Source organism: Osmerus mordax, chromosome 7, assembly GCF_038355195.1.
Source record: "Osmerus mordax isolate fOsmMor3 chromosome 7, fOsmMor3.pri, whole genome shotgun sequence".
In the NCBI taxonomy this organism is placed as follows: domain Eukaryota; kingdom Metazoa; phylum Chordata; class Actinopteri; order Osmeriformes; family Osmeridae; genus Osmerus; species Osmerus mordax.
Window position 1 is genome coordinate 18,658,618 of NC_090056.1, and position 27,645 is coordinate 18,686,262.

The 27,645-nt window shown below is 41.9% G+C and overlaps 4 protein-coding genes across 4 annotated transcripts; all 4 read right to left on the bottom strand.

Moving 5' to 3' along the window:
- Window positions 1–4,560: 4,560 nt before the first annotated feature.
- igf3 (insulin-like growth factor 3) lies at window positions 4,561–7,411 on the bottom strand. Its single transcript, XM_067240753.1, has 4 exons — window positions 7,337–7,411; window positions 5,991–6,138; window positions 4,965–5,119; window positions 4,561–4,743 (listed from the first exon to the last, which is right to left on the bottom strand). Exons 1-4 carry the CDS (start codon window positions 7,409–7,411, stop codon window positions 4,561–4,563), a joined length of 561 nt encoding a protein of 186 aa, XP_067096854.1.
- A 2,113-nt stretch (window positions 7,412–9,524) lies between these two features.
- si:dkeyp-110g5.4 (uncharacterized protein LOC561637 homolog) lies at window positions 9,525–12,454 on the bottom strand. Its single transcript, XM_067240440.1, has 4 exons — window positions 12,441–12,454; window positions 11,455–12,071; window positions 11,051–11,233; window positions 9,525–10,826 (listed from the first exon to the last, which is right to left on the bottom strand). The coding sequence occupies exons 2-4, from the start codon at window positions 12,037–12,039 to the stop codon at window positions 10,137–10,139; spliced, it is 1,458 nt and encodes a 485-aa protein (XP_067096541.1). The 5' UTR covers window positions 12,040–12,071; window positions 12,441–12,454; the 3' UTR covers window positions 9,525–10,136.
- Window positions 12,455–12,942: 488 nt separating this feature from the next.
- Window positions 12,943–22,109, bottom strand: lrif1 (ligand dependent nuclear receptor interacting factor 1). Its single transcript, XM_067240837.1, has 4 exons — window positions 21,633–22,109; window positions 14,087–16,406; window positions 13,790–13,987; window positions 12,943–13,704 (listed from the first exon to the last, which is right to left on the bottom strand). The coding sequence occupies exons 1-4, from the start codon at window positions 21,656–21,658 to the stop codon at window positions 13,309–13,311; spliced, it is 2,940 nt and encodes a 979-aa protein (XP_067096938.1). The 5' UTR covers window positions 21,659–22,109; the 3' UTR covers window positions 12,943–13,308.
- Window positions 22,110–23,044: 935 nt separating this feature from the next.
- On the bottom strand, window positions 23,045–26,399 carry renbp (renin binding protein). The gene is made up of 11 exons (XM_067240026.1): window positions 26,259–26,399; window positions 25,966–26,073; window positions 25,721–25,796; window positions 25,533–25,608; window positions 24,875–25,053; window positions 24,431–24,658; window positions 24,248–24,329; window positions 23,963–24,138; window positions 23,575–23,706; window positions 23,323–23,410; window positions 23,045–23,246 (listed from the first exon to the last, which is right to left on the bottom strand). Exons 2-11 carry the CDS (start codon window positions 26,061–26,063, stop codon window positions 23,173–23,175), a joined length of 1,209 nt encoding a protein of 402 aa, XP_067096127.1. The 5' UTR covers window positions 26,064–26,073; window positions 26,259–26,399; the 3' UTR covers window positions 23,045–23,172.
- Window positions 26,400–27,645: the final 1,246 nt, after the last annotated feature.

Below are 27,645 nucleotides of genomic sequence, written 5' to 3' on the forward strand. Positions count from 1 at the left end.
TACCCACACATAAATAGACCGTAAACCAGTTTGATAATTGCTCAAACAGACTCTTCTTTCAAGAAAAGCTCAAACCTAAATGCAGTTTGCATAATTTCAGTAACAGAGAGAAAAACAAAATGTTATCTGTGTCGTGAAAGCACATTCACACAGACATACGCATTTGTACAACTCCAATTAGAGTTTGGCTCAATCTGCCAATCATTCTGTCCTTTATTGATATGTATCCTATGACAACAGAGATAATAGTCACTGTGTGTTCTTAAAGGCTCTTTGACTCCAGATTTCTGGGTAATGAACATCTAATCAAAAGATCCAGTGAGTGTTTTGTCACGTCTCTGAAACCAGACCATACAATGTAAGCTTGTGCAAAACAAACAAATGAGGGTCAGACAGACAAACCGACGGACCGACGGACCGACGGACCGACGGACCGACGGACCGACGGACCGACGGACCGACGGACCGACAGACAGATAGACAGACAGAAGCATGTCTCAAATGAGGAGATAAGAGGACAACCAGCGAACAACCCCCACTGTGAGTTCCTGGTCTGTACACTCAGGACTCACTGACAACATCCTGGAGGCATGTGGGGATTGAGCTCAGTGGTTAAGCATTTTCACTAAAGTTCAAGAGGTCACAGATTGAATTCCACCTTGTACATTGCTTTGGATTAAAGTGTTAGATAAATTAATACGTTGTTGTTGCATAATTTACATTTACATTTAGCAGACGCTCTTATCCAGAGCGACTTACAGTAAGTACAGGGACATTCCCCCGAGGCAAGTAGGGTGAAGTGCCTTGCCCAAGGACACAACGTCAGTTGGCATGACCGGGAATCGAACTGGCAACCTTCGGATTACTAGTCCGACTCCCTCACCGCTCAGCCACCTGACTCCCTGTCGTTAATTATGTCATGAAGAAACACCAAGACCCAGGTATATGTGAATATAGTCCTCTTTTAGGATTTACCTCTGGTGACAGATTATAGATTAGGATGAGGGGGATGAATGGAATAACCTGGACAAAAGAAGTTATAGTAGTTTTAGTAGTTTTAGGACTACACAGCTGCCAATGTTTATGGAATGACCAGGTCTTCCCACTGCCTTGACTCGGTTGGACAGCTGTTGACAAGGACTTCCTCTCCAACAACACACTACACAGTTGTGTGTCAGACTAGACAGGGAGTGGTGGACCACACAACAGTCCCCATGAGAGGAACTCAACAGATATTAGGACCTAGCAGGTGGGCCTCAGTTAGCTATCACAGTGTTTACATTCACACAAACCCACCATCTCAGTTCTTGTTTGTTGTGCCACAGTATTACTGAAGGGCTCATGGTCAAATACCCAGGTGTCATGGTTACAGGGATTTTTGAACTGTGTGTGTCTCTGCTGACCAGGGCACCAGGATCACTGTTTGACTCCACACAATCACTGTGTTGAGAAACAATCATGGACTGACTCTAAATATTTCTAACGCTCACTTGGATGCTAGATGTTAATGAATATCATAATAACAGTGAGAGAAATAATAAAAACATTTATATAAACCTGATGAATAAAAAAACAACACATTAAAATGAATGCAATCGCATTTACACAAATGTAGAAGCACACACACACACACACACACACACACACACACACAGGCAGGCTCCATGGCCACTGGGCTTGTGTGTGAGTGCACCTGCGCTCCAACAAGGTTGATAACTGAGGTTTGTTGCAGTGAAGGGAGAGAGACTGGAGAGCCCATCAGCCTTGAGAGATAGCATTCAGACTCCAGCTTCTGCACCGGTGGAGTATCATGTTGACTCTGTGTCATGTGACCCTATCACCGGGGTTACAGGACTGATTCACTCCTGCTTCACCTCTCTGGTTCTGACCTTAAAAAGTTCCTTTCGAACATTTTTACGTTTTTAAAGAGTTAATTCAGTTAGCCGATGGTGGGGACTTACTTTGCCAGACACACTGAGTGCAGATGCATTGCAGTAGTGGTTTTAATTAGTCTGTTGCACTATATTTAACTCATGCAACGTGTGAGTGTTTACAGGGTTACTTTGCCTGGCAAGAACATGCTAGTTCATGTACCCTTAGTATAGATAGTCCACATATTTAAATTTTAGGTCCCTATATGTTTATTGTATGCACCTTCCTGCCAAAGCAAATTCCTTGTCTGTGCAAACTTTCATGGCAAATAAATCCCATTCTGATTCTGATTCTGAAACGCCTGTAAGGGCTCATAATGCATGATTTGCTGAGCCAGGAAAATATTCTTGAGCACCCACATCTGTGCAAAGGGTCAAAGACTGCGAATTACTTAGTAGCCACCCAACTCCATCCGTGACACTGCACATTTTTTTCTTCTTCTATCTTTTCCCTCGTCTTCCCCTGAGAAGGGATTTCTTCTTTTTTTTACAGTGAGGATCAAACATAAGCAAAGCCGTTATCAGAGAAAGAGGCTGCACTGGACCGAGGGAGTAAATGGTGCAATCTGGGCTTGTGACGCAGACCAGCACAGGGATACAGGCTCTCAACTTAGGGGCTTATCAGGGGCCCGAGGCAGCCGTTACTGTGTTGCAAAATTAAAAAGCCCAGACCCATCTTTGTTAGCAGGAAAACCCCACCGCTCAAAGTGTCTTGTTGTGTATGGAGTCAAATGGCTGAGCAGTGAGGGAGTCGGGCTAGTAATCTGAAGGTTGCCAGTTCGATTCCCGGTCATGCAAACTGACATTGTGTCCTTGGGCAAGGCACTTCACCCTACTTGCCTCGGGGGAATGTCCCTGTACTTACTGTAAGTCGCTCTGGATAAGAGCGTCTGCTAAATGACTAAATGTAAATGTAATCAAACTGTCTGGTTTGAACTGGCTTGCACCTGTGGTGATGTCGCTGGTGGCCAGAACTGAGGTGTCAAACAGATGTGATTTAGAACATATTTTTTTTTCATATTCTGTAGGTTTGGCTTTCGGTGTGTATGTTGAAAATGTCACTAAACAAGCAAAAAAGTATGTTTCGATGGTAAACCTGCACTACTTCCTGCAGGACAGAATTGGTGCAGATAAAGATGATTTCATGGGCTGATATAATAAAATCTTTTTTTTTTTACTCCCAGCAGAGCATCAAATATGTTTTTTATGATGTTGTTTGTTTTCCACAAACATAACTGAATGGAATGTCTTTGCAGCACCTGCAGTTCTGAGGTAAATCAGGTATTTAGAAGACACTTTTATTACCATCTCTTTTATCCTTTTAAGGTGCATAGAGAATGGTCTGCCATGCCACTGCTGCCCTCCAGCACAGACTATATTACATACAATCCTTTCAATATCCTGAAGAAAAACCATTGTGCTTGGTGGGACCATATCTTGGAAGGGCTGTAAATGCGTGAAGGCTCATTTTTTTCTTGCACTTTTTGTACAATGGGACCCAAACTGGATTTTAACTGGAAGCTGAACCACAAATACAAGAAGTGGAAAAATGATATTGGGTAATGCAGTCAAAAAACAACTGTGAACATTGTCAGCAGAACTTTGTGTTCGTGTGTGTGTGCGTGTGTGCTTCTGGCCCAACATCAGAGCCCCATTGTTCTCTCAGGGTTGCAATTTAAATATTTATCTAAATAAAGTTATTCTCTGTGGGGTAACACAAAATACAGAGTTGTATTTGTCAGCAAAAAGCTTAAAGAGTCGCTCATTTGTTACAGTTCCATTACATTTACTGACTGGGCAGCAAAGAGGTAAATTTGTGTCGTTCTGCTCCGCTTTCTCACTGTCTCTCTCTCCCTATCACTCTTTCACTCTCTCTTTCTCTCTACCTCACTCTCTTCCACTCTCACTCTCTCTGAGCTGGGCTGTAACAATAGATAGGGGGACGTGAGAAGATGGCCGGCCTTCGCAAAAATAATAGGCAAGGGCAATGGGAAGTGAAGAATAACAATTGTCACCTGCTTTCTTGACCTAATAGAGAAGATTATTACTGTATGTCTGAAATGAAAGACAAGAGAATAAGGTTTCATTGCATTAAATATTGTATTTCATAATATTGTACTTGTCAAGGTTTCACGTGATACATCAAAATAATGGAACACAGAATTCTCATGTCGCCAGCTTGTAGCCACAAACACATTGCACTAGATGCTCATCAAACATACAAGTTTAAAAGCAAATATAAAAAGTAATAAATATTTTGTTCTCACAAATGCTTCTTTCGGCAAGATACCTTAAGTGTAGTAATTTGAAAACAGATGGTGAAGTTATATATCTACACTGGCATGCATACCTCAAACTTACTTAAGCAAGAAGGTAACCTCCCTATTAGGTACACAACAGTAGTATATAATGTAAAAAACGATGCAATAGACAAGATGTGCAGATACTCAAGTCTCTTACAGCTAGTCTCCCTACTTGGTAGAGATAAAGTACATGGAGTGAAGTTTGGCCCTGTCACGGTTTAAATGACAGATATCATCATTTCAACTTCAGCTTGAATATGGTACTTAGACACAAACGCTTTCTTTTATTTCTCCCAGTTCATGATGACTGTCCTTAAATAGGATTCCTAGAGTGTCGGGGAGCTGGTGGTGGGATGTTCTCTGTGTCTGCCAGCAGGCTTTGAACTTCTGTGCCGTCTCTCGTGCGGGTTGTTCTTTTCGACTCTTTCGTGCGTTTGTCTGTGTGGCCCTTTGGCCGTTTCCAGGTGTTTCACTAACCTCCTGTGAAATACGGTGTGAAACTGCTGCTCCTGCCAATAGCAAGACAAAGGTGTTAGTCAGCAGGTCAGAGTATACATAGTAACTCGTTCACTTTGTGAGTCTGCTCTACATGAACCATATCTATCATTGATGAACGCCTACTTGGAAGAGAAACATTTGATAAACTCGAAGACCCTCAATAACAGATGTAGTGTAGATGCTTAATGAGGTATTCAGGTCAACCTTGCTGTTGCCGCTGTTGATCACCCACCGTGACTTGCTGGGGCGAGGGAGCGACGTAACGACGGCTCCTGGGCTTGGCGCAGTACGTCTCCATGTAGTTCAAACTGCAGCCCTTCAGGCAGCACTGGTCCACGATGCGATGCTCCCGTAGCCGGTAACGACTCCGAAACCCGGCGGGCTTACCTGGGGAAAACAGAGGACAGGATACAGGACTTCAAACAGAGCCCGCTCCATAACTGTGTACTGTACCCTCCCCTGGGCGGGACTAAAACCAAACGCACAATAATACTAGCTACACTTTAATTATTTATAATACTTTGATGTCGCTTATTAAATACTTTGAATGTCATCATCCAGGGAGCTTGTCGTGTGAAGCCCAGTCATCACAGCTAATTCACCTATGCCAGTAAGATGCAGTAGAAAGGGAAATCAGGACTTCGATCAGAGAAATCTCATAGGATAAGGAATTAGGAAGTGCTTCAATTATTTCATGAATGAGACCTCAGATCAGATGTGGAGCATGAACAATAATATATATATATATATATACATATACAAGATGCTGCCATATATATTTATGGTAGCATCTTGGTTTAGCAGGATAAGTACCCACCTCCCCCTTTTATAGTCACTGTTGATCACCAATTTTGAAAAGTTACTGCGTGGATAAGAATTGTAATAACAATGGCTATCATTCTCATGGTGGCAAAGTGTTCTTGTAAGCACAGTGGCTTGTCATTGGATGGGACAGCACACGATATCAGGTCCTGCAAGTGTCCTTGGTGGACCCGGGGAAAAGGGGATGGGGTGAAAGGTCCCATGGGTAGCAAGAATTTGTTTTATGGTAAATTGAAATGTTTTAAAATAAAACGAGATGAAATTAAAACAGAGTTCGACGGGGTCAGATAGAGTGCCGTAGACGCCACGAGGAACTACCGTGAAAAGACAAATTGGGTCTCTTCTTTTCTATATCTATTCTATCCATTCTGAACTAATGAAAAGAAACAGGGTCAGACGACCTCCCAAAGAGATCTCAGCAACAAGGGTCTCTCACCGATATGGAAGCCTCTGTCTCCACAAACAAACAGCAGATCAGACATTAGTTCAGTCCCGCAGCGAGGGTTATCAGACTTGGTGGGGGTCGGCAGAGACGCCAGGCAAAGGACCGAGTACAGCAAACAGACACTCCGACAACAAGACACCTGCAGACAGGGAGAAACACTGATTTAGTCCGTTTTACAGAAGTAGATCAATTACATATCATCACTCATATGACCCTGTATTACACCTCTGTACCTGACAATAGTCAGTTTCAATCGTGATAAACATGGCTTCTATAATCTTTTCAATCCACAAATTGTGATTTCAGTTCTTAACATATAGATCAAGCTGGTGACGATGCTTGTTCATGAAGAGGATCAAACGGTTGATGGAGATAAGCTGAGGAGATTGAGAGTCTGCCCAGCTGTACAAGAAGATCCCACTGCTGCATGAAGTCAGCCTTGATGCTTGTTTTTGTACTTCAAGTTACAAAATATACAGTAGATTTATGAGTCTTAGACAACATAATGTATGATAGCAGCTTTGGGTACGAACTCACGCTGTCACTCTCACGCTGGGCGGTTTGTTATCAGATGAACTTGAAGGACAGTTACAGGATCTCTAGAGGGGCCAGCTGGCCCATCACTGTTTTACACTGCATGCTCTCACGCTACCGGATATCTCACTCTGTGTGACATGCAAAGCTGCATTGGTGGTACATTCGATAAAACAAGCCTTGAGGTCACATCCAGATGTTATCCTTGGCATCCACTGAACCCCAACTAACCCTGCTTTCACTATTCTCTCTAAGTGAATGGATGTAGGTTTAATCAAATATTTTATTCTTTGATTGTTAGAATGTTATATATCAGACCTGGGTCAGTTCATATGGGCAAATACTGCCTGGGAGCTATGGGGCAAAAGTCAACTGTCATTTAAATGACTTTAAAATACTCTACGGCCTCAAGCATTGAGGGGCAACTGTTGTGTATCTAGGATTCAATTTGATGGGGATCTATTTTCAAGAGTCTATGCCTTAGATAAATGTCAAGCTGCATACCTCTGGAGTAAAACTAGGTGCATGTGTGGCTTGCAATGCAGAGGATAAAACCAGCCTGAAGATACACCCCAGTCTACAAAGTACCATAACAAAAACATTATCCAGGCTCAGTCATCCTATGCCCTGGGAAGCATCAACCATAACTCTACAGCTCCGCAAGTAAAGAATGACCATATCTAAATACCTTACTCCCATTAATACAACAAAACAAGCTCAGATAGCTTTTGCAGATGTAGCTGAATTAGTGAGAGCTTCCTCCACTGAGCCCACCCCCAACCCCGTCAGCATCCAGAACATACCTTCAGCGCCCTCTCTCTTGCGGGCGCCCAGTGTGGTGACCGTTCCGAGCACATTCTTTCTGCCTTCCCGCTCATTTCTCTTGTCCTTCCTTCCACAGGAGTAGCATCTCCAAGGCCTCCGAGCGGTGGTTTTATACCCGGCCGGGGGCAGGGGGAGGACCTGGAAGACGATCGAGCCTCCCACCCTCCCTACTCCCTCCTCCACCCCCCTCAACCCCGAGCCGGACAGAAGATTCACTTCTGTATCTTCACCACCTTACGTCCTGTATCGGCTCAACACACTGTATCGATGCTGTCAGCGAGAGAGCCGTCGCTGCTGTTTTGAAGTTGTCCTGCGGTGCTTAACAATCTCATTTAGGATTATGTGACACAAAAAATTAATTTTGTTGAGTAGTGAAGTTATATGTTGGTTTAATAGTTTAGTGTGAGCTCTGTCTTGTTCGTAACCAAGTAACACATCCTCTAGTAAAATATAGGATAGAGCAGCCATTCCAGACCTTTTCCACTTTGCGGGCCACTTGTATAGCTCAAACTTGCATGGGCGGCCACCCAACACAACAGTTCACTTAATTCGCGTTTATCACACGTTTAACAACACCACAGTTCGCTTTCACGGCAAAATGTATTTTATCAATCAGAGTGTCCATCAGCCCTAAGTAAGCACAAAGAGTGTAGAGGTAACCTGCATAACTACCACGGCCAGGCCAGGTGTAGAACTTCCGTTTTATTTATTTTGTATTTTTTTTACTGCTTGCTACCGGAAGTTGTTAACTTGGATTATGCAATATGCGGAAGTGATGCATGCATAGTGGATTGAAGTGGGCGTATGCAAGTTAAAGCGGAAATGTGAGTTGGTCTTCAACGTGCCATGCATAACTATTGGTGTTTTCGATGTGTCAAAATGTCATAAAAAAATGAGTACGATTTGTAATAATCATTTACCAACAGTATATATAAATAGTGAATTTTTTCATTGGTTTGGCGGCCCACCTGTATTAACCTAGCGGCCCACAGTTTGGGAATTGCTGCCATAGAGTATGGTTTTAACCCTTGTGCTGCCTTCGGGTCACATGACCCAAAGGTTCATAACGAACCATCGTTGTGTTTACCCAATACAAAAACAAATAAAACTAATTTTCTTTTAACCTTCGCAATGTTGGGGGTCTGAGACAGCCCAATGGTTAAAAGAAAATGCTTCACTTTGTTTTTGTATGCGGTAAAGTTGTCGCAATACGACGGTGGTTCACAATGACTGATGAGTCAGAATGACCCGAAGATAACACAAGGGTTAAATAGACGCTATCTTGGATGACGCTTCCCTTAACTGAATAGTATTAGGGGTCATTTAGGAAATAATTCAGACTGCCCTTACACAAACACGTTCTTTGAAAGATTGAAACAATTATTTTAAAAAAAGTTTTAAAAAGTTGAAACAATATTTTCAAACAAAGTTTTTGTAAAAAAGAGTTTTGAAAGGTTGAAATCTTTTCTTTATTTCAAAATTACTCTGTTCTCCTTTCCCCTTTCCTCCTCTCTGAGTAGAGATGCACAAACGCAGGTGACACCTGCATCTGTGCGAGCATTTTGTATGTACATTTTCAGTAGTATGAACGCGTGTGAGCATTTCACAGGTCAATGTGAATGCATTTCATGTGTCGATGCGAGCATTTCAGATATGTGGATGTGAGTTTTCAGTAGTATGAATGTGTGTGCACGTTTCATATGTGAATGTGTTTCATATGTGTTTGTGTGAGGACAGTCTGAAGTATTTCCTAAACATCCCCTCATAGAATAGAGCACAGATAACTCTGCAGAAATATGACTTGCCTTAGAAATGGCCAAAGAGATGTGCATTTTTTACCTGAATTGGCAAATGACCACTAAACTGTTCTACTGCTCATGTTGCACATAACACACGATGGATCCAGTATTTGATTCCTTGGCTTTGACCAAATGAACAGACTAGTGGGAGGAGTCAACATCAGCTCTCCTATGTCTTTGGAGAAGGCAAGACAAAACAGGAATCAAGCTTGAGATTTACTCAGTGACACTTTGCCATCGTCATCACAGCTGCACTATATCCAGTAGGAAGCAATAACAGATTAGAGTTGATTGTGTAGATATGGCCACAGCAAGGAAACGCACAACTTGTTAGTGATAAACAAGAACAAAACATTGCCTTTGTACAGACATTGGTTCCTTTATTGAACAAGGTCGGTCGCATTAGAAATACACAAAGAAAAATATAAACAAAACTATTTCAGAGCAAACATCAGACTTGGAACTTTAGTGAATCAATTATCGGTGATTGAACGTTTCAATCTTTTACAATGCATTCAATGTTAGGTGAATAACTCAAAACTGTAATGTTCTGGATTATACTGTGGCACATCATAATTTAGATGTTGAAGTACCGTAACATTAAATTCTAACAGTGTTCGATTGAAAATGAATCTGAAAATTCAAAAGTTAAAATGTAAACTTGCAGTTAAGTGAGCCAATATGAATGTCTGTCCTTTCCCAAGATGAATAGTTATTCACTTATCTTTATCAAGAGAGGGATTTTAGTCTTCAATACTAACAATGAACCACTTTGGGATACAGAAGCATCAAATAATCTACCCATCTAAACCACCAAATACTAATATTAAACTCATGTGATGAAAACAAACTAAATTGTGCTTTTCAGATCCCCCTTTATGGGACAATCAGTTAATCTAGATTAACTGATTGTCCAGGAAACACCGGTCTACCAGGTGTACTGTGAAGAGTGAATTAGCGTCTCTATGACAACAAACAGTCATCTTAGAGAGCGAAGACTACAGAGGGCAGCCTCACTCTCCCTCAGCTTGGCTCTGATGCGGTCGATCGCTTCCTCGCGGGCCAACTGATCAAAGTCGAATCCATAATGTTGCTCGGGGGTTGAGAAAGCCGGCACTAGTGGATGTTCCACTCCCCAACTTAGACCACCGTCTCCCACAGTCCCATCCTTAGTATCGTCCATCTCTAAGTGCATGCCGCTGTCGTCACTAGGGGATTCCCTTTGGACGTTTGGGCTGTCACTCGAAGCTTCAGCTGTATCAGAAGTTGCGTCTTCCCCTTTGATGACGACCGTGTTGAAATCTGTAACAGGTGCCTCCGTTCCACTTCTAGCTTCAATCTCCTCCTCGCCTTTAAAGTCCCAGCCATTTTCTGTTCTATCTTCCTCCTCTCCTTTAAAGTCCCAGCCATTTTCTGTTCCATCTTCCTCCTCCTCCTCCTCATGCTTTTTAGGAGTAGAACACTTAATACCAGTGCAACCACCAACCTCCTTAATCTCTTTGTTAAAAAGAGGGTTAGTGCAGAATATTTTAGAGAGAGATTGTTCATCCCCCTGGTTCATAGGGTCATCTTTCAACACACTCAGGACCTCCACTTTCTGTTTCAGATCTGTGTTGTGTGTCTTCTTTGATGACCCGTTAATATTTGATGCATCTTGTTCATTTGCATTCTGGGGTAGAGACACATTACAGACATGCCTTCAAATCATGAACTGAGATTAAATGATTACATACACTACTTCACAATTACAGGGTGGGATGAAGCGACTTGATTATATGCAAACATCAGAACATGAACTGCGTACAATAATCATCTATAAATGATGTCACCGTGGAAAAAAACTCCTAACAAATAAAATTAAATAGGTTCAAATTGGTAAACTGGTTGACTTACATGGTGTGTGTAGAGGGACTCTTCCTTAGGCTGCTGCTGTGATGTGGACTGCAGTACCGTCGGGTCCTGGGAGGGGAGTCTGGACAAAGTCACCTGGATGAAGCGCTTCACGCCGAACCTCTGAAGAAATGCCTTCTCTCTCTGGGTATTATCACAAGTAATGTCAGGAGGCACAGGATGACACTAGCGACAAGGAAACATCACAAACAACAAACTGCCTTTTCAGAGACTGCATTTGAAACTTTGCATCTCCATAATGTGGAAAGTTGCACATTTGGTGTCGTTATGAGGTATATGCTATGCAAGTTTACCATATCATGCACACAAGTACTGTTTTCTAAGTATATGCGATGAAAACTAAGACAGGGATTTGAGCAGATATGGTAAGGAGTCAGGGCCTTTACCATTTGTTTTGCTGAAACAGCAGACGATTCAAGAACCAATTTTCTCTGTGGCTTAAACGGCAGAGCAGGTGATGTCACAAAGTTCCCCCTTGGGCGTCTGATTAGATCAGGTTTCTTGAGTGATAGAAAGATCCTCCTGTGGTGGATAATGATGGCATCTTTGGGGCATTTAGTGGCAGTGCCGTGGGGGAGAGGGCTAGTCTGGGCAGGGATCCGCCGCGTCTCGTTTCCACTGACTTGCAAAAACTCTCCCAGGACTCTTAAGGCCACACAGTTGGAGGAGACGAAGGACATGTGGTAAGGACCAGATTTCGTCTTCAGCTCCTGGGTCACCACTGAGGCCATGTTGGTCTTGGCCATGTCAGATGCGTCGAGCTTGTTCAGTGAACGTACTCGCTCTCTGATGACCACTGGAGAGATCCATATACAGACAGAAGCATTGGAGCTTCTACGGCCGCAGCGAGAACGTTGCACACCCATCCGTTGCAGGACGGAGACTCGGAGGGACCCAATAGGGACGGTCATTACCTCTGCCTCTCTGGGAATGTATATCTCAAAGTTATCCAGGGTATGAATGCCCCGCATCTTGTCCACTTTAAGTGCAGTCTGACTGTAAGCTGAAGAAAAGCGTAGACAAACCGCGTTAGCAACACAATAGTAAATAATGATAGCATTCGTTATACCTTTCCGCAATAACCTACCAAAAGCTAGCATGCTTTTTATTTATGTATTTAAAATCGCTGTCTTGCAGCATGCTAACTATCTAACTTAATGCTTCCTCTTCTAGGAAACAACGGCCATGCAAATACACGGCTAGCTAATTGGTCAACTCCGGCTAGCAAGCAACTTGACGTTTACCAGCTATCTCAATAGTTGGTAATGCATAGATTAAAGAACACGAGGCAGATCATTTTACATAAAAGGAACGTGCTTTCTTAATATGCAGTTTATCGTTATGGTTAGGAAGATAATGACTAACTATATACCCGAGTTGTCTCGAGCTGCTTCCTGAACGCCGTGGTACGTACCTGAATGCACTTCAGAGTGCAAGGGTGAACGCTTTCTGAAGTAAGCCAAAAATAACGTCTTCGAGGGTCTTGATGAAAGACCCAAAACACAGCTGCTGATGGTGGTGGTGACGACGACTGTGTGATGATACACTATGGCCACGCGGAGGGCTGTTTTCGTAAGGAAAATCTTTAGCTCTAGCGATATCAAACTACAAGCCCCAGATAAAGGCAAAATGCCTTTGTTACGGGCTGAATCCATGATTGTAGTTCTTTAGACATCCGGCTATAAACGAAAATATATACTTTTTGAATGGGTAACGTTATGAAAACAAAACATTATGAAACAATAATGTAATACACTATTGTACACTACATATCATCCGTATTGCAAACTACTTAATAAAGAATAATAAGAATTAAGAATATGTTAAGTGTAGAGGCCAGGTTGAGGAAAAAAAGAAAAAAGGATTTCAACTAGTCAATTTACTGGTTTATTAGCCATGTAAATAATGATAATATAAATAATTCCCATCATATATAAACATCATAAAAGGTGTCAATATTCAGTGTTCATGGGTTGTACTACCATACCAACTACAAATGAACAAATGAAAATAATATAAAACTGGAGCAAACTGTTTAAATGAACAGTTTAAATCAAACCTAAAAATATATGCTACAATCCAGTGTGGAAAAAGTCAAGCGGAGTAACAGTCGTGAAATATGTGAAATAACAGACAACTGCAATCTAGTGTCTAATAAAAATGAGGTACATCTAAAACTGTTATAAATGACTGTACATAAATATATGAAATATTGACACAAATCAAAGCACTTGGAGAATTCAGTCGATGTTCTTTCTCAACATCTCGAGAGCAGCCTCTTTTTCCCTCAGAAGCTCTTTCAAGCGTCGGATTTTCTCATGACGCTTGATTTCATCAGGGTCCATGGGTGTTGTAGAGAAAAGGTCGACGGCAGAGATCTCTATAGCCGAACTTTGGCACGTCTCCCTCACGGTCGAGAGACACTGAGGCTCCACAGATGCCATGGCGATGTCTTCACATGGAGATTTTTGTTCTGAACCTTCTGATACATTGACAACACATGCATTAGGTATAGGACTTGAACTTATTAGAGCCTCTTTAGTATTGTCTGAATCACGAGATGCTATTGGAGCATTTTCAGTTTTTTGCATTTTGCTATCCTTTGGGCATTCGTCACTGCTCTCTTGAGGACACCCCTGGTGACAGAAAAAAGTAAATCGTAGCATTAAATGTCAGATTTGTTTTTAATGAACTGGTGAAAAGGAGAACAAAACTAGTTACCTGTGTTTTGTCATGTTTCCTCTTGTTTAAGTTAATCTGCGAACCTTGAATCAATTTACGGATACCCTCCAATGCACTTTTTGATATGGGTCCAATCTGAGGAAGCACTTTTGGAGGAATCTCAGGTTGTACATCGTCAATCCTTTTTAAGATAATTTTTACATCGGATGTAATCCCAAACATCCGTTTAAGACTGCTCTGAAAAAGGGACACAAATTCATAAAATCTTGCTGAATATGTGAATGGGCAACCAGAATGCAACTAGCTAGTGCAATCTAGGTAGATGGTTTCCCCTACCTGATTTTGATTGGTATCCTTTTCTGCTTGTATAGAAGCATTGCTGTTGGCGCTATCCATGTCTTTGGAGGTTACATCTGGCTGCTCATTCATTGTTTTTTGTTGATCGCTTGGAACAGTCATGTTCTCTGCCATTTCAGGGGTGATGTCAACATCCTGTGATGTCACTGTTACCTTGACAGATGGATCAGCCAAAACCTTTACTGCCTGGTCAGTAATGGAGGTGACAGCTGGCTGCTTATTCCTTGCTTGTTGTTGATCACTTTGAACAGCCCTGTTCTCTTCCATTTCAGGGGTGATGTCAACATCCTGTGATGTCACGGTTTCCTTGACAGATGGATCAGCCAAAACCTTTACTGCCTGGTCAGTAATGGAGGTGATGGCTGGCTGCTCATTCCTTGCTTCTTGATGATCACTTGGAACAGCCCTGTTCTTTTCCATTTCAGGGGTGATGTCAACATCCTGTGATGTCACTGTTTCCTTTACAGATGGATCAGCTAAAACCTTTACTTCCTGGTCAGTAATGGAGGTGATGGCTGGCTGCTCATTCCTTGCTTCTTGTTGATCACTTGAAACAGCTCTGTTCTCTGCTATTTCAGGGGTGATGTCAACATGCTGTGAAGTCACTGTTTCCTTGACAGATAGATCAGCTAAAACCTTTACTGCCTGGTCAGTTGCCAAGGAATCCTTCACTTCCATGCTGGACAAAGTACCCCGACAGGTGTTCATTCTCTGACCAACGATATTGTCAAGACTGGTGTTCAACTCTTGGTCAGTTGCATGAACTGTAGAGATTGGCACATCTTGGGTCATGTCAATGTCTGTACAACTTCCTTCTGACAAGACATTAACACTGCTCTGAGTATCAGTCACATTCTGTTCACCCACAGTATTTTGACTCGTGACAGATTTCAGCCCAGCCTTTAACTTATTCCCCGGGTCTCTTTTCATTTGGTGTAAGCTGAATCTAAAGACGGGTTTGGGCGGGATGTATGAGACAAATATTACATTGGAGTCTTCATCCTCATGTGTCACTGGCCGACTTTTGTCTGTCTCGGTTAGTTTAGCAGTTGGTTCTGCCTGGAGGGTCGGGTCATCCTGAGAGTCATCATCACACAGGTCAATAACCTCATCTGGTCCATCTGGGATAACAATGGAGTTGGAATGCGATTTGTTTTTATCTGACGCTTGAGATTCAATGGAAGGGTTTAATAGCAGGGATGGTAAGAAACTTCTACCCTGACTGCTTCTGCCTCTACCTATTGGTTTTTCGGAAAGGCTTCCAATGGCCCCCAATGGTTTCGCCATCAGCTTACAAAGTTCAGGGGTTTTCTTGGCCACAAAATACACCTTCCCATTACACATCACCAAGGCATTGTCTCTCACTTCACCTGCTTTTGCCTGAGTTTTCAGAGTCAATGGATTTTCTGCTGTAACTTCTTGTACCTTGCTGGTTTTTTCCCTTTCTGCCACAGTCTTCAGGATTTCAGAGGCCATAACGGAGGGATTTACAGGAACAAGGCAGGGAGCAGGTGAGCCATCCTGCTCTTCAATTATCCACCTGATAGGAGTAACTGGCTTTGAGCCGTCCTTGGCAACAGTCCTTGGCAACCGTTTTGAGGGCATTGATGAGGATACAGAGGGTGTCTGTTCAGAAGTCTTCTGTGGAGTACTGGGGGAGGAAGCTACAGTTTGACAGGGCTGCAAACTACCTTGGTTCATGGTTGTCACAGGCGAGACATAGAGAACTGTGGGAGAATTCGCTGCCGAGGTAAAAAGCTGCTTCTTAATTCCTGGAGGGAGTGCAGACATAGGTAGGGTTTTAACTTTCGCATTGGGGGGTATCTGCAGGTATTGTCCATTGGGGAGCACAGGGGATTTAACAGTTACTGGCATCTTGTTTGTATTCATGAGTGATAATGCCGTCCCACTCTTTGGTGAATGTGTCACAGGCGAAACTACCTGAGGTGCACTTGAAGGTTTCAGTGAGGCATGACTCTGTTTTAAAGAATTATGTTGAGAAACATCTACTCTATGGCCTCTTCCTAGTCCTTGCCCTGGATTTGGGGTGCCAGGAATGTTAAATTGTTGCTTCTTCACTCCGTTATTTGAGGGTTGAATAGTTGACATATTTCTAACTATGGGTGCAGAGGCAAAGTTCATGACAACCGCTCTCTGCGGTTCAACCGTCTGCACTGCGGGAAGGCTTGTTTGCGATGGAACAAACTGTCCGTTGATCTTTTGGACAGGAATCAGCTGCATGACATTTCTTCCATCGGCTCCCACTGCAGGCATTGCTTGGTAAAACACACCTGTCCCACTGCACAAGAGATAGCAGAGCAAAATCAAATATTGATCAAACTGGCAAACATGCTGCAAATAATCCAATGATGAATAAAGTTTAAATATTGCATATCTCAGGATTGTTTTCCATAGATTTAAAACACTGTCAGTATGTATAGGCCTACAGTATGCATGCATTTGATATACAATCAGTTGCAATACCAATATGTTTCATTATTTGCCAATCATTCATCATCATTTAGTAATACAAAGTTTATGTTTTGTTAACCAAGTTGATGAGGAATGGAGAATACCTCTGTTGTTTCTGTGCATAGAAGCTTTATATGTTAGTCATAATATTATAAGCTTTTCTACTGTTTAGTTAGAGTTTAGTTACAAATTCCATATCCTAGAAAATCTGCTAATATTGTATAATCCTTTGTATTGTAATCATCACACAACCCTTTGGAACATCAACTAATCTCACTATACCCTGCCACAGACAATTACATTACAAATCTGTTTAATAGAACATTTATATCCATTACAATATCCATTTGGGAAATCTCAAACTTTGAAAACAACTAAAGCTAAATGGGTAACTTTTATTACTATTAATTCAAAGCCTTAGGTGAGAGTGCCCATGCCAGTTTAAAGATTACTTAAATGTTTCATCGGACGATATTGGGCATTTTCCAAACTATCGGTATGGGCATTTATAATGGCCGATAAATGAATAGAAATCTTTTATTTTATTTTTTCAAAGGACTTTCATATCTTAAGTTTGTATTTTTTAGGGCTGGCCCCACTCAGTCGACTAGTCGATTTTCTGGTCGATATGCTCTTGGTCGACTAAGATTTTTTTAGTCGAGCTGCCGTATGGCAGTGTGAGATCTGATTCACGCTTGTGTCATCATTGCTGAATTAACTAAATGTTCTACAGAAATTGTAGATTATATTATTTAAGACAAATAAACTAATAAATTATAAATATTTAAGACAACTCTAAAAATATATAATTTAAAAGAAAAGGTGTTACTGTTTTCCCTTTCGTTAATCTGCGCTTTGTTTTGGTATCTACAAACTCTGCCATAGCCTACTTTGTCGGTGTTATTAGTCAAAATGGCAAAGAAATCTGTGGTATGGCAGCATTTCATTAAATTACATTTACATTTAAAAGTACCGGATGACTCGAAAAACGTTGAATGCAAACTCTGCCAACAACAGTTTATTTTTCATAGTTCGACGTCGAATATGATGTAGCCTACCACCTGAAAACCGTAAGTTGGCCTAGCCCTACTTCGCTCATGCTAACGCGCTGGGTTGAAAAATGAATATGCCTATTATAAGAATCACATCCAAATCGAATGACATTATCTTCTCCGGCCAAGACAACAAAATCTTTCTCTGTTGCACCGTTCCCCACTCAGCTTCTACGTAAGTTCGCATGCTGCAAGTTTTCAGGCAGTGATAAGCGCGCTCTGATGATTTGCATGTTAAACGAACAATATTTTTAATTTGTAGTACTTTGTAAGAGATACTAAATACCATCGGCATTCGGTTACTACAGGACTGGTGATACGAGTCTTATTATTAGTAGGCTATTGCGGCTGAATCTGCAATGTCCAGCAGCCATTGAGTCAGATCGGGAAAATGTTTGTACATTTTTTTTTGTGAAAAAAAAAAAAAGTGTTTCTAATTTCGATTAGTCGATTTTCAGACGTTTTAGTCGAGTCTTGGTCTACCAAAGAAAATCTTAGTCGGGGACAGCCCTAGTATTTTTACACATTTTATTTATCAGAAACTGCATTAACATTATTTTAGTGAGGAAATAATAACAGGAGTCAGATGGCTGAGCAGTTAGGGAATCGGGCTATTAATCAGAAGGTTGCTGGTTGGATTCCCGGCCATGTCAAATGATGTTGTGTCCATGGGAAGGCACTTAACCCTACTTGCCTTGGGGAATGTCCCTGTACTTAGTCGCTCTGGATAAGAACTTCTGCTAAAAGTGACTAACTGTAAACTACAAATAACTACTGTTAGGGAAATCAGTTTGTTTTGTTACGCGTTTCTGGATTTTTAAAATATTTTTTTATAAATCGGCCTATATCGGAATATCGGATTTTTAAATCACCAAATATTTGTATCGGTAAAAATCCTTTATCGGTCGGGCTCTAGCAGATACATTGTATGCTTCCTGCCTCATCATGAGGCACCAAAGCCTAGCTGCTAGACCCCCATACCTGTGTTTACATGGTAGGCTGCTAGACCCCCATACCTGTGTTTACATTGTAGGCTGCTAGAGCCCCATACCTGTGTTTACATTGTAGGCTGCTAGAGCCCCATACCTGTGTTTACATGGTAGGCTGCTAGACCCCCATACCTGTGTTTACATGGTAGGCTGCTAGAGCCCCATACCTGTGTTTACATGATAGGCTGCTAGAGCCCCATACCTGTGTTTACATGGTAGGCTGCTAGAGCCCCATACCTGTGTTTACATGGTAGGCAGCTAGAGCCCCATACCTGTGTTAACATGGTAGGCTGCTAGAGCCCCATACCTGTGTTTACATGGTAGGCTGCTAGAGCCCCATACCTGTGTACACATGGTAGGCAGCTAGATCCCCATACCTGTGTTTACATGGTAGGCTCTTAGAGCCCCACATCTGTGTTTACATGGTAGGCTGCTAGAGCCCCATACCTGTGTTTACATGGTAGGCTGCTAGAGCCCCATACCTGTGTATACATGGTAGGCAGCTAGAGCCCCATACCTGTGTTTACATGGTAGGCAGCTAGAGCCCCATACCTGTATTTACATGGTAGGCAGCTAGAGCCCCATACCTGTGTATACATGGTAGGCAGCTAGAGCCCCATACCTGTGTTTACATGGTAGGCTCTTAGAGCCCCATACCTGTGTTTACATGGTAGGCTGCTAGAGCCCCATACCTGTGTTTACATGGTAGGCAGCTAGAGCCCCATACCTGTGTATACATGGTAGGCAGCTAGAGCCCCATACCTGTGTATACATGGTAGGCAGCTAGAGCCCCATACCTGTGTTTACATGGTAGGCTCTTAGAGCCCCATACCTGTGTTTACATGGTAGGCTGCTAGAGCCCCATACCTGTGTTTACATGGTAGGCAGCTAGAGCCCCATACCTGTGTATACATGGTAGGCAGCTAGAGCCCCATACCTGTGTTTACATGGTAGGCTCTTAGAGCCCCATACCTGTGTTTACATGGTAGGCTGCTAGAGCCCCATACCTGTGTTTACATGGTAGGCTGCTAGAGCCCCATACCTGTGTTTACATGGTAGGCAGCTAGAGCCCCATACCTGTGTTAACATGGTAGGCTGCTAGAACCCCATACCTGTGTTTACATGGTAGGCAGCTAGAGCCCCATACCTGTGTTTACATGGTAGGCAGCTAGAGCCCCATACATGTGTTTACATGGTAGGCAGCTAGAGCCCCATACCTGTGTTTACATGGTAGGCAGCTAGAGCCCCATACCTGTGTTTACATGGTAGGCAGCTAGAGCCCCATATCTGTGTTTACATGGTAGGCTGCTAGAGCCCCATACCTGTGTTTACATGGTAGGCTGCTAGAGCCCCATACCTGTGTATACATGGTAGGCAGCTAGAGCCCCATACCTGTGTTTACATGGTAGGCAGCTAGAGCCCCATACCTGTATTTACATGGTAGGCAGCTAGAGCCCCATACCTGTGTATACATGGTAGGCAGCTAGAGCCCCATACCTGTGTTTACATGGTAGGCTCTTAGAGCCCCATACCTGTGTTTACATGGTAGGCTGCTAGAGCCCCATACCTGTGTTTACATGGTAGGCAGCTAGAGCCCCATACCTGTGTATACATGGTAGGCAGCTAGAGCCCCATACCTGTGTATACATGGTAGGCAGCTAGAGCCCCATACCTGTGTTTACATGGTAGGCTCTTAGAGCCCCATACCTGTGTTTACATGGTAGGCTGCTAGAGCCCCATACCTGTGTTTACATGGTAGGCAGCTAGAGCCCCATACCTGTGTATACATGGTAGGCAGCTAGAGCCCCATACCTGTGTTTACATGGTAGGCTCTTAGAGCCCCATACCTGTGTTTACATGGTAGGCTGCTAGAGCCCCATACCTGTGTTTACATGGTAGGCTGCTAGAGCCCCATACCTGTGTTTACATGGTAGGCAGCTAGAGCCCCATACCTGTGTTAACATGGTAGGCTGCTAGAACCCCATACCTGTGTTTACATGGTAGGCAGCTAGAGCCCCATACCTGTGTTTACATGGTAGGCAGCTAGAGCCCCATACATGTGTTTACATGGTAGGCAGCTAGAGCCCCATACCTGTGTTTACATGGTAGGCAGCTAGAGCCCCATACCTGTGTTTACATGGTAGGCAGCTAGAGCCCCATACCTGTGTTAACATGGTAGGCTGCTAGAACCCCATACCTGTGTTTACATGGTAGGCTGCTAGAGCCCCATACCTGTGTTTACATGGTAGGCAGCTAGAGCCCCATACCTGTGTTTACATGGTAGGCAGCTAGAGCCCCATACCTGTGTTTACATGGTAGGCAGCTAGAGCCCCATACCTGTGTTTACATGGTAGGCAGCTAGAGCCCCATACCTGTGTTTACATGGTAGACAGCTAGAGCCCCATACCTGTGTTTACATGGTAGGCAGCTAGAGCCCCATACCTGTGTTTACATGGTAGGCAGCTAGAGCCCCATACCTGTGTTAACATGGTAGGCCAAACCACTGTTTTGCAGCACACAGCTTACACCTGTTAGGCTAAAGCCCCGCATCTATGTTGATACAAAGTAAGCCTACAAGAAAAAAAAAGATTATCAAATGAATGTGTGAAAGTGGATCTTGCGCTGCTTTGTGTGTATTTCTCTTATGCAATAGTAACAAATGTATTACATTTCTGCTGTAATGCCCTTAGTAAAAACTCTACTTCAAGAATAAAAAATAGTCTCAAACTATTTTATAATTCTTCAAGTTATTCTATCCATAGATGAATATTGTATCAATTATTTGGACATTCATATTTAGATAAACAGTACCTCACACTTCTACAAATTGCCCCTCTGCAAATTCTTAATTTCGCCACACCTTGCATATCACACTCCTAAACCACTAAGGTATCGTCACTGAACTTGTCTTAATGTTTCAATATAAGTGTACACTTGTAAAAATGTCCACTAAATTAGAGCTAAAGTTCTAGTTTCAGAATTCAAAATCCTGCAAGTCATTTCGATTCTTACCTGTGACCAGTACCGTGGTGTGCCATTGCAAGCCAATATTCCAAACCAGCCAAGTTAATGACGTTGAATAAACACAGGATTGTAGCCTACAGTACAGGCTACGAAAGGAAATGGTAACGGACTAATCCTACCGTTAGTCACGATAGCAAAACATGGCGTCGGGGTTCTTAAGTACGCTGCTTTTTCAACCGAAATGGCTGCCGATCAGGTTCTTTATTACAGCTGTTGCGCCATCTAGACGAATTTTTCGCCACTCCGTCTAGCAATCTAAGCTAGCAAAACAAGCTTGAAGCTATCCTGTTACGTTACAGGCTGGTAGCTTATTCAGAGGAACATTAATGTCTTCTACTTTGTATCAACGTTCACGTGCTTAATTTCGAATTCCTCGTTTGAATCAAGCCTAAACGAATCACTGTGTGTAACGTTATTTTACATTCATAAACCATTGTCAAGTTTTGCCCCATTTAACCATATCACTTACTTTCTAGCCGTCAACATTTACCGGATATCTATGAGCTTGAACTTCCTTCTATGGTGTGTTACACTTCCGCGACGTTACATAGGCTGTGTTCAAGAGACGGCAACAAACATGGTTCTGAACAGTTCATAACACTAAGTGAAGATAGAGCAGTAGATAGTAGTACTGTTCGGTTCACACCACAATTTAATGTTCAAATGTAGTAGCAGAAATATCGATAGTGAAACAAAGAAAAGCCCTTAAAAACTCACTGTATCGATCAGCGGATTGTTTTATTCAATTGACAACAGTACTCTTTTTGAACAAACACCTCCGAAAAAAACTTCCGGAATGAATTGGAGACATCTCCTGGCCGTAAACTGTAAAACGTAAGTGCTTGTTTAAAATCGGTCAAACAAAAAACAAAAGACGTCAATGATTTATAAAGGTTTATGAATGGAGAAATACACGTTGAAAATCTAATGAAGGCCTATCTACTGCTATTCCTTGATCATATGATCATATTTAGGCCTATAACAAATTCTCGTTTTGACTTCTTTATCCCGACTCAAGACCTTACATATGTAAACACAGATTCAGAAATTCATGGTTCTCTTTCCTCTTTGCAATGTTGAGCCATGTTTTATGTTGTGAAATACGTTTGTGTTATGTTTTAGTTGTTAATTGGAATCACTACTGTAAATACATGTCAACAGTAGAGCCCACTATTTTAGTTAGGCTATTTGTGTGTGTTCCACATCTGCAGATGTTACGGTATTACATATATGTTAAGTTTTACACTTGAATTCGGTGGGCATATTGAACTGCAAATTATGAACGAGCAAATGTACCCCTCTGTGTTGTAATTCTCAAATTACAAAAACATCAGAATCGCAGGCATCTGTATTGAAAGGACAGACAGGTCATTCATATATAGCAAGGCTTGAAGAAATATATTTTTAAATCACAAAACGTTTTTTAGTCCTTTATGAATAAGTATCACTTAACATGATTCAACAGATTTGGTATATTGACTGGATAGGACATAAAATACAGTTCCAGTATTCACAGCAGTTGTTGACCTCAAATCTGTTCATCAAGAAGCCGGTCCAGGATTTGCTCACACATATACAGGCATCGCGGAACATGGAAGAAGCCTAAAAAATATATATATATATGTTAAATAAAACTGTACAAGTTTAAATACACATTAATTTTACTTGAATTTCTTACCTTTGAAAGGGCCTCCTTTAAAATCCAGTGCAACTTTTCCTTCTTGTGTCAAATAACCAAACCACTCTCCATTCTCAGGATCCGAAAACTGGATAAAGTCAACAACAAAAGTAAATTAAAGTACTGATTCCATTGCATGGACTAAATCTGTCTACATGAAATCAAAGATGTCATCATACATGAAGATACATGCCCCTGTTTTATTACTAAACGGTTCATATTGTGGATTAAGTGCCACTGCAGGTGACTTACATTGCTGAAGGTGTAGTTGTAAACCGCAGAGAATCGCTCCAACAAGGCAGAGTCTTTGGTTTGGCTGTAGGCCATCAAATATGCAATGAGTGCCTCACAGTGTGGCCACCACAGTTTCATACTCCACTCCAGCTGATCAGTGACAACAGAGAGAGATATTTGAAGAAGTAGTTAAACATATTAGAAAGCACAACAATATCAGGGTGTAGATTCACAAGTTTGTCCTGCACGTTCCTGTATTTATTGGCAAATGGCAATAAACTTGAATTTGTGTCGTCTACGCCCTGAAAGTTGACTGTTTTCTCTAAACCTGGCAGTCTGTAAGTCGCTCTGGATAAGAGCGTCTGCTAAATGACTAAATGTAAATGTAAACCTGCTGTCAGTGTACCTGTGTGGGACAATAACCATCCACATCCAGGAAGTAGAGAAGCCCCCCGTGCTCCTTATCCCAGCCGGACAGAAAAGGAACCTCCATGAACTTGTCCACAGCTGTCTGTTGTAGGGCCTGGTCCCCATGAAGCCCTCCATATTGAAACAGGAACCAGCCTGCTTCCAGGGCATGGCCTTTGCCAGAAGGTGGTAGGAGATAAGGAAATAGGAAACCTCCAAAATGTTAGAGAAAACCTGCTGTGGATAAATCACTCAAAATAAATGTTAAACTTGCTTTATTAACCTGGGTTCTGCAGTCGGCCCTGGCAACCTGGAAGTTCTTTTCCTTCCGTGGTGACGCTTTCCAAAATGGCTGTGCCACCTCTCTGTACAAACATTGTGAAAATTATGGGAAAAAATATATATTTTCGATTGAACTTTTGAATCATCCTGACCAGTATGAATGTTGACAAATTAATTCCAATACCTGGACATGCTGCAGTATCTGTTTCACACACCAATCGCCAACCTCCCTGTACTTTTCTGCCACTTCCTGTCCCCGCTCCTCTGTGAGCTGTTGCACCAGGCACAGCAGCATCATGGGAACAGCCATGCTGTTGACAGGTGTGTCTCCAGGCAACTGAGGCCTCCCCAGGCCTGATGAATCTACCCGTACCCAATGAATCAGCTGGCTCATCATCTGCTCAGCCTCTGCCTGGCAACAAGAGAGAAAGAATAGCCAATCAGAAAAAAGAAAGCAACAATGTTAATTATTACTCCTCTATTATTAATCAACTATTAGCCGTAATTGACTTTTTAAAACAAAGTCTATCTTTTAGTATTACGTACAGTCCAGTTGTATTTATATTCAGATAAAGGTGAGTTTGACAAGAAAAGTAAGATTTATAATGTTTTGTAATAGTCTTGTTACCTGCATGTCTTTATCCTCAGTGACCCTGCTAAGCTCGTCCATGGCCATGATGTAGAAACACTCACTGAAGATGGTCCGCTGTACCTTCACTGGCTTGCCATCCCTAGTCAGGCAGAAGGCACACTTCCAGGGGTTGCTGCTACTGGGAACTCGAGCGAAGCGCTGCAAAAACATCCCTCCTGTTAAGCAAACATTACCAAAGTTATTCATTCATTCACATTATTAACACCACCTAATTGCTAACATATTAATATTTTGGCATGTGTTTTCAAGACAAAAACAGCTATTTCTCTTAATGATAAGTTGTCAGCATGTTTTTCTTCCACATCACTTAGATGGCCTAAATGAGTCTTAATGTTTGCTAGGAAGCCAGGTGATGATGATGTGACACACTCATTAGCTAAATCACCAACTTAAAAAAAAAAAAAAAAAGTCCTTGTCTGTCCCTCGTGAAATAAAGATGGTTACTTAGTAGTCCTAAAGTTCAATGACCCTTAACCAGCAGAGAGGTAAGATGATTGCTCTGATGCCTTGATTTCTTTGTTATGTGGATTTTTACTGTCTGTGTGTCAAACATCTGCCTCAACATGTTGTCAGTGAAAAGGGTCCAATCCAGAACCCACGCATATTCAGCATTCTACACACGCACAACACAAACCAGATTTGGCAGCCTCTAGGATCTCAGGCTTGCGAAATCGTTCCATGGTCCGGTACAGGCGACAATACATCCACACCTGCAAAGAAAGAAGCTACTTCAAGAATCCACAAACTAATGCACTTTCACAGTAAGTTCTTTGAAGTATTTGACAAGAACACAGCACTTTTTGAGATGCTGGGATCACTTACTTGTCTCCCCTGCAACCAAACATACTTCAGTTCGTCATAGATCTTTCCCTCTTTCCCTAGACATGTGAAAAATCCACTGGAAAGAAAAGTTTGTCAGTAAGTAGGTTGAGAATGTGATAGTGGTGTTTGGGGGGGATTTGACAGCAATACTTTCAATATATTGCCACTAATTCCTCTCACATGCAAAAAGATGTATTATACTTTTTATAATTGTTTACGTTTTTGAAAAACGTTTAACGTCTCACCCATATTGTGTGTCATGAGAATATTTCAACCAGAAGTCCACCACTCTGTCCAACTCAGTACGTATCCGTACCCGATACTGTTCTAACTTGGTGGACATCGCTCCTTCACTGCATACAGTAAAACAGATCTCGAATTAGGACTTCGATCCTATGATATCATCATAACAATTAATTCTCCAAGCTTCAAGTCAACCAACTGTACAATGATATACTATAGAATTTTTATTAACGCGTAGTTCAGACAATCTGGTCCAAAATGCACAAGAGATGAGGAAGTATGAGAATCTGCTTACCTCTGCCCGTAACGTATTTATTTATTTACTTTGTTTTCTCAAGACAGCGAACTACGACAGAACCTTTCAGGAGATAATGTAACACACTGTATGATCCGTCAAGTCTTCATGTTGTAGAACACAGCAAAATCTTCAACGAGATGATATTTGTAAGTGACTCATCATATGACCGTGAGACTGCCAATAGGAGAAGATATGCTAATCTAAGCACGTCCAGAGTCATGTGAACGCTAGACAGCTTCCGTGGAAGCGTTACAAAATAAAAGACCAGACTGTACTGTACAAGCCTGTTGTATTCATTGCAAAACCACATCAAATAGTAACATGATCCAGCAGTAACCCGTACGTCATTGCATTGAGGGAAATCACAAGCAAGATAACTATATCTTTTTTAACAATGCAGGCTGAGATTGGGGCATTGTGTTGGGCATTCTGCAAATCATCTTTGAAATAAGCAAGACACACTTATTATCTCTGCTTCATGAAATTATAATTTCAAAACATTATTTTCCAAATTTTTTATAGCTAAACAAGTAATTTTCTCAATTTTTTAAATTAATTTTTCAATAAAACTTGAGCAAGAGAAGGTGTAAATGGCAAACCTTATGAGAAAGACCTAGAGAAACAGAGACAGAGAAAAACCAGAAATTACAACAAATACAGACAATGGCTAATACAATATCCACAGCAAAAAAAAGAGTTCCTTCTTTTCCTGGTATTTAAAAATGTAACATACTGAACACAGACTGGGCAATAACTACATTCTGACCTACTGCTGGTTGCCTTCACACCGTGTATCAAAACATGGCAATTGCAATTAATTGCCAACGGTTAACCGTTGATCCAAACTGTAAAAGGTATTTCCATTGCTGGTTCAATTTCGGTCCATGTATAAATGTTCACGATTACAAAAAATTATCGGACCGGACTCATCTTTTAAACTTTGCCGGGTGTATGTCTTTGCACACACTGCATGTGTCTTTGACCTGCACATAAACAAATGTCACTTTCAATTTTGGTACAAGTTAAAGGAAGACATTTAGAAGAAGTTGGGAGAGGGAAACATGCTACTTCATGTCAACACAAGTAGTAACCGACAGATTCAGTCATTTTGTTCTGAGTCCTCTGTGCTTGTATGAGAGATTGTGGCCTTTTGGAATGCCGTGTGGATCTTCCTCAGGTTCTGACGGACTCTTACAAACTCCAACAGCTGGGCTTCTTCCTGCTGCTCTTCCTCCTGTTGCTTCTCTCTCTAGGGATTTGAGGATAACTCAGCATTTGTATTCATGCCATCCCAACAGTGAAAACAACAATTCAAAAAGCGATTTCTCTTAAAGGTCTGTATATTCAGGGATCGAAATGACCCACAACTCTTGGGAGGTCCCCT